This window comes from Manacus vitellinus, unplaced genomic scaffold (genome assembly GCF_001715985.3).
Source record: "Manacus vitellinus isolate BGI_N305 unplaced genomic scaffold, ASM171598v3 scaffold_16_pilon, whole genome shotgun sequence".
NCBI classification, from domain to species: Eukaryota; Metazoa; Chordata; class Aves; order Passeriformes; family Pipridae; genus Manacus; species Manacus vitellinus.
This window is the reverse complement of record NW_021939189.1, coordinates 1,141,839-1,158,175: the sequence shown is the minus strand read 5'-3', so window position 1 is coordinate 1,158,175 and position 16,337 is coordinate 1,141,839. Positions and strand designations below refer to the sequence as shown.

General features: G+C 49.8%; 1 protein-coding gene across 1 annotated transcript in view; it reads left to right on the top strand.

Annotated features, from left to right (window-relative positions):
* The window catches only part of KIF23 (kinesin family member 23), an 18,031-nt gene extending 1,925 nt beyond the window's left edge, over window positions 1-16,106 (top strand). The window contains exons 2-22 of the mRNA XM_029958767.1: window positions 6-68; window positions 1,153-1,258; window positions 2,000-2,136; window positions 2,832-2,941; window positions 3,620-3,790; window positions 5,140-5,252; window positions 5,721-5,842; window positions 6,349-6,451; window positions 6,781-6,860; window positions 6,950-7,069; window positions 7,525-7,684; window positions 8,603-8,761; window positions 8,989-9,146; window positions 9,413-9,586; window positions 10,384-10,560; window positions 10,876-11,169; window positions 12,926-13,156; window positions 13,571-13,653; window positions 13,930-14,011; window positions 14,279-14,349; window positions 15,375-16,106. Of these exons, the coding sequence (XP_029814627.1) occupies window positions 6-68; window positions 1,153-1,258; window positions 2,000-2,136; window positions 2,832-2,941; window positions 3,620-3,790; window positions 5,140-5,252; window positions 5,721-5,842; window positions 6,349-6,451; window positions 6,781-6,860; window positions 6,950-7,069; window positions 7,525-7,684; window positions 8,603-8,761; window positions 8,989-9,146; window positions 9,413-9,586; window positions 10,384-10,560; window positions 10,876-11,169; window positions 12,926-13,156; window positions 13,571-13,653; window positions 13,930-14,011; window positions 14,279-14,349; window positions 15,375-15,390 (2,730 nt within the window). The 3' untranslated portion in view covers window positions 15,391-16,106. The remainder of the gene's footprint in view (window positions 1-5; window positions 69-1,152; window positions 1,259-1,999; window positions 2,137-2,831; window positions 2,942-3,619; window positions 3,791-5,139; window positions 5,253-5,720; window positions 5,843-6,348; window positions 6,452-6,780; window positions 6,861-6,949; window positions 7,070-7,524; window positions 7,685-8,602; window positions 8,762-8,988; window positions 9,147-9,412; window positions 9,587-10,383; window positions 10,561-10,875; window positions 11,170-12,925; window positions 13,157-13,570; window positions 13,654-13,929; window positions 14,012-14,278; window positions 14,350-15,374) is intronic.
* The last annotated feature ends 231 nt before the right edge of the window (window positions 16,107-16,337 follow it).

The window sequence follows — 16,337 nt, the reverse complement described above, 5'->3', positions numbered from 1 at the left end:
ACGAGACCACGGTGCAGATCCACCCGCCCGAGGGGTACCGGGTGTTCCGCAACGGCGAGTACCGAGAGGTAACCACGCGGGGGGACCGCATTCCAGCCGGGAATGTGCCCGGACAAACTGCCGGCCCCACCCCTGCGAGTGTCCAAGGCCGGGCTGGGCTGGGAGCAACCTGCCACAGTGGAAGGTGTCCCACCCAGGATTTCCCCCTGGCTTGTGGGGCTCTTGCAGAGGGCAAAATCGGAATTTTTTTTTTCCCCCTTTTTCAAACCCATCCAGAGCAAAACTGCACCACTTCCTTAGCCATAAAATATATTCTCCACAGAGGAAGAGGCTTCTACAGGGTGCAAGGAACTAAAGCCAACCTGAGGAATGTTTGTGTTGCTTAAAGGATTTTTTTTTCATGCAGGACTAATTGAAAGAAAGCAGCTCTAAACTCAACCACACACAATTATATTTATAAGCATATAATAGATATTATATATACTTATATATAGTCTGTGCTCTGTACAGATGGTACAGAATGAGGAGCCAGAGCACTGTAGGACTGAAGGTGTTGTGGTAGTGAAAGGATTAACTGGAGTATCCCAAAACAGTGCTGGAATACCAAATGAGACAAAGCCATGGAGTTTTTAAGAAAAGAAAAAATAATAGAATTTTTGTGGCATTCTGGAATGGTTTGGGTGGGAAGGGATCTTAAAGCTCAGCCAGTGCCACCCCCTGCCATGGGCAGGGACACCTTCCACTAGCCCAGGTTGTTCCAAATCCCATCCAACCTGGCCTTGGACACTTCCAGGGATGGAGAATACACAGCTTCTCTGGGCAGGAATGTTGGGTGGGATGTAGAGTAGCCTGGCAAGTTCTTATAAGAAAGGTATAAAGTGATCTCTTAAGGCTTAAATGAAGGAGGCAAAGGTTAATTAAAAGTTTGATAAACCTTTGCTCAGAAACTTAAAATTCAGATATTTACCTGAGAAAGTGTTTTGATGGAAAAATGAGCGACCCATGTTCAAACCCTGGCTTAGTCCTAAAGCCGAGTTTAATCGTTCTGCTGAGCTGTGGGGATGTCCTAAGGTGTAACCCCTGGATGTTGGGAAGCAATGGACTCCTGGCCACGGAAGCTGAAGGTTCAGGCCGTGTCTCCTCTCTTGGCAGACCCAGTATTCCTTTAAGGAAGTGTTTGGCACCCTTGGGGTTCAGAAGGAGCTCTTTGACGTGGTGGCCAAACCTCTGGTGGAAGATCTGATCCGGGGCAAAAATGGTGAGCAACTCCTGGCCTGTGCCACTCCTCTGCCACCCTCCTGGCCATGATTTCGTGGCTCTCGAGGTTTCTTGTCTTCTCAAGGTAAAAAGGTACATCTTGTCTGCTTTGGAATTGTGGCTCAGCTCCTCACACAACATCCTTGGAAGCTCTCATGTCTAAACCTATTTATTTTTGTGATGATTTGCATGTTAGGTGTGTCAAGGTCTAAGATTTTAGTGCAAGATGAACAGGAGAAGCTTTTTTTCTCTGTGGGAAGGGATGGATTGTCCACCCAAGGAGTGACTGCAGAAATCAGTTTGTGGGGTTTGATCTCCTGGGCTTGGTGTGGGCACAGAATCCTGGAATGGTTTGGGTTGGAAGGGACCTCAAAGCCCATCCAGTGCCACCCCCTGCCATGGGCAGGGACACCTCCCACCAGCCCAGGTGGCTCCAAGCCCCATCCAACCTGGCCTTGGACACTTCCAGGGATCCAGGGGCAGCCACAGCTTCTCTGGGCAACCTGTGCCAGGGCCTGCCCACCCTCACAGAGATACCACAGTGCCTGCTGTGTGTCAGACTCCTCAGTAATGCCCCATTTTTGGCTTCCAAGTGCCCTGTCCCAGAGAGGACAGTGGATAATTCCAGCTGTGCTGATCAGGGAGAGCTGCAAACACTGCTGGGGGGCTGGAATCCCTGACTCTCCAAAGAGAACCATTGGGTTTTTTTCCCCAAATCCATTTGATTCCACACCTTTCCCAGGTCTCCTCTTCACCTATGGAGTGACAGGCAGTGGGAAGACCCACACCATGACGGGATCTCCTGGGGATGGAGGGCTCCTCCCACGCTGCCTGGACATGATCTTCAACAGCATCGGGCCCTTCCAGGCCAAGAGATTCGTGAGTGGCTTCACCCTGAATCCTCCCCCCTGCTGTGTGACAGCCCCAAAGCCCCAGATAAGGGCTGTCTGCAGAATAGATCTGTGACTGAGAAACCAAACCAACCCACCCCAAACCAAACCAACCCACCCCCTCGAGGTTTGAGGAGCAGGGCCAGGGAGGGGGCTGGGATGGACATCTGGTGAAGATGTGTGGTCTGCCTGTCCTTCAACTGCTCTTCATTCCTTGATTTAAAAACAAGAAAAAAAAGAAGAGGAAGCTTTCTGAGTTATGGAGTGAGATTTAGCCACGAGATCCAAAAGCCTCAGGAAACCTTATCCATAATCACAGAATCATTGAGGATGGAAAAGACCTCCAAGATCAGGAGTCCAGCCTTGGACTGAACACCTTTGTCAGCTAGACCAGAGCACAGACCAATTCACAGAGATGTGAGGCTTTTCTCGTGGGCAAACTTCTGTGGATTTTTAGTATCTAAATGTACTTAAACAGTCCTGGAAGCCTCTTCCTTGGGAGCATTTATGAAATCTTGTTATTTTGGAAATACCTGTTTTCTGCCAGATCCACTTGGCAGGCTGAGTGCTAGTGAGGGGCATGGAATTAATTCAAACTCATCAGTTGCCAGCTTGATCAAATAATTAGTTTTGTTGGTCAACACCTTAATTATTTTTTTTTTAATTGTCCAACCTTCCTGGCAGGTTTTTAAGCTGGATGACAAGAACGGGGTGGATGTTCAGAGTGAGGTTGATGCTCTGTTGGAGCGGCAGAGGAGAGATGCCCTGCCTGTCCCAAAAACTCCATCTGGGAAGTAAGTGACTGTTGGAACACTCAGAGGGAATTTAGTTACTATAAATGTTATTCCTTTAGTCTGGTTTTAACTTGTCTGGAGGTTTCTATCCTTCCCTTGGAGAAATGAAAGAAAAATCCTAGAACCCTGGGATGGTTTGGGTTGGAAGGGATCTTAAAGATCATCTTGTTCCAACCCCTATTGCTTAATATTCCTATTAATTAATAATATTAATTATTAATATCATTATTTAATTAGTAATTATTTATTGATTCATAACAGTAATAATGTTATTAATGTGTTCCTAAGTATTTAATATGTTAATTAATATATTCCTAATAATATTCCTATTGATTAATAAAATATTAATGGGAAGTGAGTGTATTTCATTGAAGCAATTACATAATTATTTAGATTAGAAGGCAGAATTAGGCAAGAGAAGTTTATTTTCATGAGCTCAATGCTGTGACTTTGAGCAGGAACACTGTGAAGTTCAACTTGGAGATGTTTTCCTAGAATCACCCAATACCCTGAGCTGGAAGGGGCCCTCCCAAGGCTCACCACAGTCCAGCTGCTGGCCCTGCCCAGGCCAGCCCAGGAATCCCAGTATTTTGGCAGCTCTGGAGCATTTCCATGCTGCAGTGCTCAGATGTACCTGCCCAGCTCCAGGGGCTCCCACCTCACTCCCTGTGTCCACAGGCGCCACCTGGACCCCGAGTTTGCCGACATGATCAACGTGCAGGAGCACTGCAAGGTGGAGGAGGTGGATGAGGACAATGTCTACAGTGTCTTTGTGTCCTACATCGAGATCTACAACAACTACATCTATGACCTCCTGGAGGAGGCTCCCTTCGAGCCCATCAAACCCAAGTGAGTTTGGGAATCCTGCTATTCCTGGCTTTTGCAGGAGCTCTACCAGGTTTTTGTGGTTTTAGTCTTGGTGAGTCTGGCTCAAGTCACAAGAATCCTTAAAAAATCCTGTGGAAAGGTGATGGCAAAGGAGTCCAGACAGGAATATTTCAGTGTGCCAAGTACTGATGCTTGTTGTGACTCGGTGCTCCCCTCCCTGTTACAGTGGGAGATGGATATTTAAATATTTAATTTGGTGTCCCACTGAGATCCTAAATCTAGTCCTGTCTTCTGAGCACAATTCTAGCAGGTGACTGCAGCTTGGACCAAGGCATTCCACAGCTGACCTTTTTTCCCCTGGAAACAGTGTCTTGGGTGAGAAATGCTGCTTTGTTGCTCCGTAGTTAATTCACATTTGCATAAGATTTCACCTGATGGCAGTAATTCCCAAAAACCAGCAGTGAATTGTCTCCTAATTGAAATGATGGATATTTCTGCAAAGGTGTGCAGACTTGGCTGACGTCTAAAATTGGTAAATCTTGACACCAGCAGGAAAAAAATATCTGCAAATTGGCCTTTGAATACATTTATTTAAATTCTAAAACCATTCAAGTAGCCCATCAGCACATGTGTTAATTAAAGAGTTGGCTGATTTACAAAGACCAGCTCCAGCAAAGCAGGCTGTGTCTCTCAGACATCAAGAGCTGTCTCCAGGGCACTGGGCTGAAAAGGGTTTGAATGTCTGTGAAGGCTTTGGAAACAATGACATTGGTTTAGTGTTGTGCTTCTGCCCAAAAACCAGCCTAGGAAGACTCTTGGCTTGTTTCTCTTTCTGGAAGCTGCAGTGTGTTATATGTGGAGAGATTTTAGGCACAAACTTGAATGACTTAATGTTTTTACCCCTGTTTTTTCGGTAGGTGGAACAATTGCAACACCCCTGTGCGAAATGGAGACTTTATGTATGTGCACAGCCTATTATTGCCATCTCAAAAAGTGCCACTTTCCTTCAGTAGAAGCAGCAAATAGACTGATTCCCTGTCTCTTCTTGCTTTACTAGCAAATACTGAGTGCTGTCAAAGCCCCCTTGCTTCTGTGTGCATGTAGAAAAGCAGTAGCTGCCACCAAAGCAATGATTCCCAGCAGAAATTGCAATTAAATGTAGCTGCTCAATTAAAGCAGTAGCTGAAGTGTCACTAATCTGGGCTGGGTGTGTGTCCTTGTGTTTCCTCTTCCATCCTCTGTGCAGATAATCCACGTAGTCACTCTGAATTTTGCACTTGAACACAACTTGCATGCCAATGATGTACAGAAAACTGTTCTAATGTTTTTTTTTTTTTGTCTGTTTGTTTTATTTCCTCCTTGTCCCAAAGACCTCCCCAGTCCAAAATGCTTCGGGAGGACCAGAACCACAACATGTACGTCACGGGCTGCACGGAGGTGGAGGTGAAGTCCACAGAGGAAGCTTTCGAGGTGTTTTGGAGAGGTAAATCTTCCAGAATTGGGTGCAGGTCACAGAATCCTGGAATGGTTTGGGTTGGAAGGAGCTTAAATATTGTCCAATTCCAACTGGAGACCTTCCACTAGACCAGGCTGCTCTAAGTCCCGTCCAGCCTGGCCTTGGACACTTCCGGGAATGTGGAGTCCACAACCTCCCAACTAGACCGGGTTGCTCCAAGCCCTGTCCACCCTGGCTTTGTGCACTCCCAGGAATGTGGAACCCACAAGCTCCCTGGGCACCTGTGCCTCACCTGGGCACCTGTACCCCAACCACCCTTCCAGTAAAGAATTCCTTCCCAATATCCCACGGAACCCTTCCCTCCTTCCCCCTAAGGCCGTTCCTTCGGCAGCTGGCAAGTCCTTCCCGCTGTGGTGCTGAGAGCAGAGCTGGCTTTGCCAGGTGGGAACTGTGTTTCCCAACCCCCTGTTCTGTGGGCTGTGTGCTGCCCTGCAGGTCAGAAGAAGCGGCGCATTGCCAACACGCAGCTGAACCGCGAGTCCAGCCGCTCCCACAGCGTCTTCATCATCAAACTGGCTCAGGCCCCGCTGGATGCCGACGGAGACAACGTCCTGCAGGTGAGCTCGGAGCAGCTGAGCCCAGGAGAACTCGGGGGGGGGGAGCTTGGGAAAGGTGCTGAACCTTGGAAATGGTTCCTGTGTCTTGAATTTCCAGGGGACAGAATTAATCTCCTTTTTGTGCTGAAAATAAGGCCTTAAAATCACAGGCTCTGCTGAGTTGGGAAGGACCCACGAGGATCAATGAGTCCAACTCGCACATGGAGGGTGGAGCTGCAGATTCCTTTGGGTTTCACCTTTTCCTTTGTTAGGAATGTAAAATGTGGAGGATTTGGATGAGGGCAGTTGTTATACCCATCCTGTGGGCCAGGACACAAGGGAGCTGCTAAACTTCCCAAGCAAAGCTGGTGGTGCCCAGGCCTTGGGCTGTAAAAACACCCCCTGACCTTATTTAAGGGCTCAACGTGTATTATTTTGAAGTGTTCATGCTGCTTTGGGGGGTGGGGTGTTCCCCCCACCCCTTCAGAAGGAATATGGAGGTGATTATCCTTTGTTTCCTGTGGCAGGAGAAGGAACAGATCACTCTGAGCCAGCTGTCCTTGGTGGATCTGGCTGGAAGTGAGAGAACCAACAGGACAAAAGCCGAGGGGAACAGGCTGCGAGAAGCAGGTGGGAACCACCTTTAGGCACCCTGGTGATTGCTCTGCTAATTATGCTGCCATTAGTCTTGTCTCCTGGTAGAGACATCCCAGGGAGAACTGGAGTGCTCTGTTATGATGATCAATTATCTGATTTGATGACCTGAAACCCTCTGGTTTGGAAACCACAGGTTTTCAGTAGCACTTCTTCTGCTCCTTCAGTTAATTGGAGCAGTTATCTGGAACAAACAGAACTGAAGGCAGGCAAATTATCCTTCAAGAAACTGCTAAATAATTTGGGAACCTGATCTAAGTGGCTGCTTATGGAGTTTTTTGCTCTGCCTTTGGGGGTTTTTTAAGGTAACATCAACCAGTCACTGATGACGTTGAGAACCTGCATCGAAGTTCTGCGGGAAAACCAGTTGTACGGGACAAACAAGGTGTGGAACCCTCATCCCATCATCCTGTCCTTTGAGGAAGACCTGGAGTGCTGAAAACTTGCTAAATCCTTCCTGTGCTTGATTTTCAGATGGTTCCATACAGAGATTCCAAACTGACTCATCTCTTCAAGAACTATTTTGATGGAGAAGGGAAGGTCCGGATGATCGTGTGTGTCAACCCCAAAGCTGAGGACTATGAGGAGAGCCTGGTAACCCCCCTGCACAGCTTACTGCAGTCCCTCCTGCTCCTTTCGTCACATTTCCCACTCAATTGTGCTTGAATAGATAAAAGGAATTATATTTTTTTTGTTATAGTTTTGTAGGGTAAAATCTTATTTTTCCTCTTAAAATTACAACTGCTACATGCTTGTGAAGAAGGAAAGGTTTTACTTATTTAGAGAATTCCAAAGAGCCATATTTAGGTGCTTAATCCCTGCTATGGCAGCACTTAGAGGAATCTGAGCTGTCTGCACAAGGGTTCATGGCTCCTCGGGGCTGGAGCTCTGGGGGTGTTCCTGGGAAGGCTTTGGGGTGCTGCACATCAGAATCCCAAGTGGGGAACTACTCGAGATTAGAGCTGGGTCGTGTCCTCTCGTATTTCATTGCCTGACCCCCCTTTGAGTGTCCCTCTGAGGTGTTGTGTGGCTCTCTCCCGCCCCTGCAGCAGGTGATGCGCTTTGCAGAGATGACCCAGGAGGTGGAGGTGGCCAGGCCCGTGGACAGACCCCTGTGCGGGCTCACCCCCGGCCGGCGCTTCCGCAACCAGGCCTTCCGCGAGGAGCTGGCCAGGAAACTGGAGATGAGGGGCGGCCCCCTCGGGGGGGGTGAGTACTGCAGAGAGGGGGCAGGCTGGGAGGGGTTCACCTGGAGGAGAGAAGGCTCCAGGGAGAGCTGAGAGCCCCTTCCAGGGCCTAAAGGGGCTCCAGGAGAGCTGGAGAGGGACTGGGAACAAGGGATGGAGAGGCAGGACAACAGGGAATGGCTTCCCACTGACACAGGACAGGGTTAGATGGGATATTGGGGAGAAATCCTTCCCTGTGAGGGTGGTGAGGCCCTGGCACAGGTTGCCCAGAGAAGCTGTGGCTGCCCCTGGATCCCTGGAAGTGTCCAAGGCCAGGCTGGACAGGGCTTGGAGCAACCTGGGCTAGTGGAAGGTGTCCCTGCCCATGACAGGGGGTGGGACTGGGTCATCTTTAAGATCCCTTCCAACCCAAACCATTCCATGATTCCATGGTTACAGCACACTTTTGTGTTAGGAGTTACAAGCTGTTTTAAAACAAATTATTTGAGCCTGGAAAGTGCAAAAGGAGCTTCAGTGACCTGTTGGCTGGGAGCTCTCTGTGCAGTGGGAGGTGCTCCTTCCTCACTGCCTGCAGTCCAAACACAGTCCCTGTGTGAGTCTAAATGAATCCTCTGTTATTGGGGATGACTCCATGGTCCCAGTATTGAAGCTCCTGGAAGCAAATTGTGCTGAGGATGATACTTTGATGTTTCTACATGTTTAGGGCCTGCTTTAGAAATCCAGAGTTGCCTGGAGGTTTTGTAAAGCAATGAATTGAGAATGACACATTAAATCTTCACTCAGCACTGTCAACTCTTCTGAAAACCTATAGCTCTCCTTAATTGTTCCCATGATCCTGTGGAGTGGATGCTCTGTGTGTGTGTTATCCATTGGAATCTTCCTGTCCTGTAACTTGCTGACAGACTTTCTTTCTTGCCTTTAAATGCTGCAGAAACAGAAGAGCAATCCGTGGCAGAAATGCTTTTGCAGAGCTTCCCCCCGTTGCCCTCGTGTGAGCTCTTGGACATCAACGATGATCAAACCCTTCCCAAGCTCATCGAGGCCCTGGAGCAGCGCCAGAAAATGAGGCAGATGCTGTCAGAGGAGTTTGCCAAAAATGGTAAGAGTTTGAACATCAGGCAGAGCTTGATTTTTGGTGCCCTTATTACTCCTCCAGGCTCCCTTCTGTACCAACAGAAAATAATTATCTTGTCTGGATTGATCATTTCCCCCTTTTTTTGAGGTCATTAAAGAGCTGGTGGCTTTAAGTTGGCAGGAGAAAAGCAGAAGTGCTTTGGGTGTTGTGGAGATCAGGTGAGAAGGGGAAATGTCTCCATTCTCTTCCAGTGCTTGCCTTTAAAACAATGCTGCAGGAGTTTGACTCCAGTGTCGTATCCAAGGAACACTATATCCAAGGAAAACTGTCTGAGAAGGAGAAAATAATAGCAGGGCAGAGAACGGAGCTGGAACGTCTGGAGAAGAAGATTAAAACCTTGGAATACAAGGTCAGGTTGGGCATTTTCAAGCACAAACCACATTTTTTATGTACCCCTTGGCAAGTCCTGTGACATCAGAAGTTGCTGGATATTGGAAACAAGATAAAAAGGATTTTGTGGGGAACTTCACTGAACACTTTTTTGCCCTTTTTAGTATGTGAAGATGGGCAATGTGTAATTTAAAATGTATATTTACGGTCATATAACTGGCAATTCAGGGCTTAGATGGTTGTGTTCCTAAGAAGTGTATTGAAATCCTTCCTGTCTTCCTGCAGATTGACATTTTGGAGAAAACTGCCACAATTTATGAGGAGGACAAGAGGAATCTTCAGCAGGAACTGGAAAGCAAGAGCCAGAAGCTGCAGCGTCAGGCGTCGGACAAGAGGAGGTTGGAGGCCAGGCTGCAGGGGATGGTGGCAGAGACCACCATGAAATGGGAGAAGGAGTGTGTAAGTGCTCTGCTGCATCCACTTCACTTCTAGAGGTGTAGTGTGTGCACATTCCAATAGCTGGAACCTCTTCCTTTGGGCTTGGGCCACTCTTAGGGAGTGGTTCTCTTGTAGAAGTGTCAGAATTTCTCCTTTTTCCTTGTGGAAGTTCTCTTGCTCAGCTCTGCCCTGGACAAGCAATAAGGAAAGGAAAGCTGAGGAATTAACTTTTGCTACTTGAGGATCATTGATGGAACTCTAATTGGGCGTGTTCCCATCTGCTGTAATTTAGGAAAGCAGATAATTATGGTGTTAAATGTGGTGTTGCTTTATAATCTGGAAAGTCTGTCTTTACATTGACAAGGTGTTACTTCCAATAGCTTGTGTCTCAGTGGGGAAGATATTCATTCCATAGAGAATTCCCTGCAAAATCCCAGCACAGTTTAACCTGGGGGAACTTTTAAGGGGGGACCTTCTGGCTCTGCAACCTCCTGACAGGAGGGGGGAGCCAGGGGGAGTCAGGCTCTGCTCCCAGGGAACAAGGGGCAGGAGGAGAGGACAAGAGGCCTCAAGCTGTGCCAGGGGAGAGTCAGGTTGGACATCAGGAGGAATTTCTTCCTGGAAAGGGCTGTCAGGCACTGGAAGGGGCTGCCCAGGGAGGTGGTGGAGTCCCCACCCCTGGAGGTGTCCAAGGAACGACTGGACTGGTGGGGATCAGTCACAGGTTGGACTCGATGGCCTTGGAGGTCTTTTCCAACCCCAGTGATTCCATGTTTTCCTGTGAGGTACTTGATGCTTTCCCTGCCTTGTCCTTGCAGGAGCGTCGTGTGGCAGCAAAGCAGCTGGAGATGCAGAACAAGCTCTGGGTGAAGGATGAGAAGCTGAAGCAGCTGAAGGCCATTGTCACTGAGCCCAAGGAGAAGCCAGAGAGGCCCTCGAGGGAGAGGGACCGAGAGAAGGCTGTGCAGAGGTCACTGTCTCCTCCCCCAGTGCCTGTAAGTCACCTCCAGACACTGACTGACGTAGGGAAAATCATATTTTAAGGATGAAGTGCAGGTTAAAAAGTAGTTCCCAGGCACAGAATTGTGAGTAGCTGAAACTGCCTTTGCATTCCTTGTGTCCCTTGTTCACTTGTGCTCCCACCTCCTACTGCTGCTCCACTGAGAGAGCACCTGAGTCTGCTGTCACTGCAACACTGCACTCATCCAGCTGAGTTTTCCCTCTGCACATTGTCAGGATTCCCTGTTCATTGCTGTATGAGTTCCACTGTGTGTGTTTGTGTTCACTAACTCCTCTCCCCTTCTCTGCAGAGCTCTAGTCCCTTTGCTCAGGGGGGGCACAGCCAGCACCTCGCCAGCCCCCCGCAGGGGCCCAGACGTTCTAACTCCTGTAGCAGCATTTCTGTGGCCTCCTGTGTCCTGGAGTGGGAGCAGAAAACCCCTTCACACAAGCAGAGCACTTCTTATGCCAGGACTAAACAAGAGCCAGAGCCGAGTAGAGGCTGTAACAGCTCCCACAGAAGGCGAGGGATGTGCTGGACTGGAGTCCTTGAGGTGCCCAGGCATAGAGAGGAGCTAGAGATAGAAGAGGATCACTGCTGCAGGGTTAGTGCTGCTCCTTCCAAAGCTCAACCTAGAGTGGCTTAGTCTGGCTTAAAGTTCTCCTCCCTTGAGCATTCCTAATGTAGAGTAGAGCTTTGCCCTGGCTGTGTTTCTCCCGGGATGGGCTGTTCCCAGACTGAGCCCGGCTGCTCACTCGGACCTCTTGGGGTTTAGATCCTCCTCAGAACTTGAAGGTGTGTTTAGTCTGGCCTGGCCAGGCCCTACCTCGAGCTCTGAGTGTCCCTGTGCTTTCCCTTGTGTCTGTCTCCTCCAGTCCATCCTCCTGCATTTGCCAAGGCCTGTCTGGGCAGTTTAAGGTGGTCTGGAAATAGTGCTTGGATAAACATCCCACCTGTGACTCCAGTTGGACTCTCTTACAAGACTCTTCCCTCATTTCCATGGGGGGGCTCTGATTACAGGGATTTCCCCCAAACTGCTGCCTGTCAATGCTTATCAGTGGTGGCACCTCATGGCACTGTCACTGTGGCTCAGGTAAATCTGAGAGAGCTGTACAAGTTTATCATGGCATCATTCATTTCTGAGAGCGTTCCCAAACTTCTCCCAAATTATTCCAATTCTTCATTTATTTGTATTTGTTTTAATGGAAGATTTTTGCTGAAAGCCACATTTCCCTGTATATGTTTAAGTTTTAAGAGGTGCTTTAGACCTGTGAGAGGTTTATCTGTGTGGGGCACAGTCAAAGAATGTGTGGTGGTTGCTCATCTGAAAATACAGCAGGTGGGATTTGCATCCATGGCTTTGGGTTGTGTAAGGATTGGGAGGCCTCCAAAATTACCGTGTAAGGGGAACAGACTCTTCAAATCCTCTTTTAAAAGGCCATTCCAAGATCTTGTTCTGATTTTCCCAAGCATCTGCCAACAATTCTCATGTTCCTGAAATGCAGTAGATGAGCTTCTGCCATTCCCATGGATTTCCAACAGCTCAGTTCAGAGCAGTAGCACGGGGAATGTTTCCTGTGCTCCGTGTACCCAGAAGTGCTGGGAGGCCTTGCATCCTTCAGAGGTGTTGGGAATCCATCCCCTTGCATCCTTCAGAGGTGTTGGGAATCCATCCCCTTGCATCCTTCAGAGGTGTTGGGAATCCATNCATCCTTCAGAGGTGTTGGGAATCCATCCCCTTGCATCCTTCAGAGGTGTTGGGAATCCATCCCCTTGCATCCTTCAGAGGTGTTGGGAATCCATAGTGAGGATGGATTTGCTTGCTTTGCTACCTCCAAATTACATTTGGGATCATGAATGAATCCCTGGAGACACAAATTCCTCTTTTCTGGTTGGTTACGATATTCATAAATCCTAGAATATCCTGAGTTGGAGGGGATCCATCAGGATCATCCAGTCCAACTCCAGACCCTGCATAGGATCCCAACAATCCCACCCCATGCCTGGGAGTGTAATCCAAACGCTCCTGGAGCTCTGGCAGGTTTGGAGCTGTGCCCACTTCCCTGGGGAGCTGTCCCAGTGTGGACAGAGTGGGACAAGGCCCTCCTTTGACCAGCTGGTGATGGAAATTTGGGAGGAGATTGCCAAACATAGATTTCCTCCTCGAGGAAACTTTAATAAATGTGGGATGCGACAACGCTAAAATTCCCACAAAATAGTAATTGGCACAAAATATTCCATTATAACTTCCTGCCAGGCTCTTGGAGCCTTCCAGGGTACAACCCGAGGGCACTTTGGGCACAGAGCTGCGGGTTCCCCCTGTGATTTCCCGGGTGCTGACTTTTCCTGCCTCTCTCCAGAACGCGCCTCCCGTGCGGCTCCGGCACCGCCGCTCGCGCTCGGCCGGGGAGCGCTGGGTGGACCACAAACCCCCCTCCAACGTGCCCACGGAGACGGTGCTGCAGCCCCACGTGCCCCACGCCATCACCGTGGCCACGGCCAGCGAGAAGGCCCTGGCCAAGTGCGACAAGTACATGCTGACACACCAGGAGCTGGCCTCCGACGGCGAGATCGAGACCAAACTCATCAAGGTGAGGTGGCTCCTTCCTCGGCAGCTCGGCCCAAACCTCCTCCTGGCAGCTTGTCCTGCAGGCCTGGGGAAGGGAATGTTGGACTCCACCCACTAAGAGTTGGTTTGGAACTCCTTTACACTGGGATTTGAGGGGGCTGAAAGTCCTCTCCTTGAGCTTTGTTGTTGCTTCCTATAAACCACGATAGGCTTGTTGATCTCACCATTTTCCTTCAGAAGTTCAGGAAGGATTTCCTTCCTGGAAAGGGCATTTCAGGAAGGATTTCTTCCTGTCAGGCATTGGAGGTGGTGGAGTCCCCATCCCTGGAGGTGTCCAAGGAAGGCCTGGCCATGGCACTCAGGGCTCTGGGCTGAGGGATGAGGTGAATCTTGCCCTGCTGACCTGACAGTTCCTTGTCTCTGCTCTGGGTTCCAGGGGGATGTTTTCAAAACCAGGGGTGGTGGCCAGGCTGTGCAGTTCACTGACATCGAGACCCTGAAGCAGGAATCTCCCACGGGGTGAGTTGGGCCTTTCATTTTGGGTTCTGGGGGTGTGGAACTCCAGGAGTTGCACATGGAACCACTCCTGGTCCCAGCCATCCAATGGGAAGTCGTTGCTTCCAGCCTGAAATCATACGAATGTAACTTGGAGGCTCTGGATGCTGAAGGTGCTTTTAAGGCTGGTTTGCTGCTGAGGGCAAGGATTTATTTTGGCAGTATGAAATGTGCTCTCCTGTGCACCAGGATCTGCCCAGTCACAGGTCTTTGTGCTCTTCCCACACGTTCCTGTTCCAGGCGGAAGCGACGCTCGTCCCCTTCCCAGCCTGATCCCCTTGGAGAGGCTGCAGACTCGGAATGGACTGATGTGGAAACCAGAGTAAGACAAAAGGGAAAAGGGGAACATCTCGTGGTCATGGGATTTGGAATGGGTTGGGTTGGAAGGGACCTTAAAGCTCATCCTGTTCCCCCTGGGATGGTGTCCATGGGCTGGGACACCTTCCACTAGCCCAGGTTGCTCCAAGCCCCATCCAGCCTGGCCTGGAACATTCCAGGGATGGGGAGTCCACAGCCTGGATGAGAATTTGGGCTGATGCTGAGCTGGGGGTGGTGGGAGCAGCAGAGCCTGACTGGTGTGTGTTCCCAGTGTTCCGTGGCAGTGGAGATGAGGGCGGGATCAGCACTTGGACCTGGATATCAGCACCATGCTCAGCCCAAGTAAGTGCTCCTGGGAGGCTCATTCCCTTTCCTGATAGCTCCTAAAATTAGGGAACTTTTCTTTCTCCCTGACCTCGCTGCCCTTCCCACTTCAGGCTTAGATTCCCAACTGGAATAGGGTTAGGGATGGCAGGGAGAACTCCCTGCATTCCCTCTCCTGTCCCTGCAGCCTTTAGCAGAGGCTGATGCAGCAAAGAACACTCATTTTATCCTTAGAGAAATTTAAATTTACCAAGTTTCCAGTTCAGTGTGACCTGGAGAGCAGGGAACTGAGGGGGCCATTCCCAGTGGTGTTCCTGACCATGGCTAAAAAAATTCCAGCTGTGTGATTCCTGAGGCCCCCAGCTAAGGAACCACGGGCTCTAATCATGCTGGGGGGAACTTCCCTCTTTTCCAAATTGTTAGAGAATGGAACAGCCCTGGAGAGCTCAGGCTGTTCTGGGGTGTGGTGGCATCAGTGGCAGTCACACATGTCACTGCAGGGTTACCACAGTTCCTGCACAGATCCAAATAATCCCCTAGTCCCCAAGGCTGGGGCCAACATGAGCCCCACATGTAACCCAACCCTTCCCTGCCTAAAGTGAAGGCAGTTTAGTTAACCCAGGGCTTGCATGGGCTCAGCATGGGCTCAACATGGGCTGTGGCCTCTTGCAGGTGGTGCTGGCAGTGCCCTGGGAGTGCCCTGCCCAGCTCAGGGCCACCCCACTGTGCAGGACGTGCTGCTGGGAGCCTTTGCTGCAGCCTTGGCACGGTGTAGTAACCCCTCCAGTTCTCCTGGGCCTTGGGCTTGGAGCTTGGGCTTGTAACTTGTAAATAATTGAAACGAGGCTTTGCTTTACGTTCCCCAAAAAAGTAAAATACAGGTGTTTCTGGAGCTTTCTCTGGTTAAACGTTGCATTTGGCAGCACAGGAGGGATGTGAGGCTCAAAGGTGTCGAAAACAGGGAAATTGGGTGGTGGCTGCTCCTAAAGCTGCTGTGGGGGAACTCTCAGAGTTGTTTGTGGCTCTTTCCTTTCCCGTTTTAGGCGAAGAAAGCCCTGAATTTCTGCTGGAAGTTTTCCTGGATTTTCCCAGGCCGATGAATTCTCTGCTACCGGTGTCCCATGTCACAGACCCTGCTTTGTCCTCACTCCAGGCTGGTGTTTTTAGGGTGGCCTGTGCTGGGAAATGGTTCCATGGGTGATACCTGTGATCCCAAAGAAACTCCAGAGGGATGTGTGTATTTTCCATAGATTTAGGGCCGCTCTGCCAACGTGCCTCTGGAATTCCAAACACCTTCTGCCTCATGTATGGAGCTGTATCTTTACAGCCTTGTGCCACAAGGCTTCTGCCTTGCAGATTTTCCCAGCTTTTCCATTCCACACTCCCAGATCCATCTCTCCTGGTCACTCTCCCTCCCTTCAGGGCCTCTCTTCTGAGGAGGCCCAAAGGCTGCTATGGATTTAGCTGCAGTGCTGCACTTTAAGGGTGTTTTTAGGCCATTCCCTGTTTTATCCTAACCAGCAACAGCTTGGAAATATGAATTTCTCCTTGAAAGAATGACCTCTGAGTATTTAATGTGTAAACCAGCCCCTTGAAACGTGTCAGTGTTGACAGGAACAGGAATCCTGAGGTGAGCAGTGGGGACTTGGCATCAACCCCCCCATTGTGCCAGTGAGGAACTCCCTGGAGGGGAGGGACAGGGGGATTTCCTCACAGCTGTGCTCAGACCTTTCTCTGTGTGTCCCTGCAAACGTGTTCAAATAAATCCTTTTATTCCAAATGCTCTTCCAGACCCTGTTGTGGTTGTTTAGGGCAGGGCTGAGGGAGCCCCACAGCCCCTGCCTGTGTCCTGTGCAAAGGGATGCACTCTGGGGGATGATTCTGGAGCTGAAATAGTGGAATGTGCTTGGATCCCCAGGTGTGGTTTGGCCAACTTTGTTTGCAGCTCTGCAAACTGCTTTTGGGGCAGTTGGGTCCAATTGGAGTGGTTGCCTTGTTATAAGGTA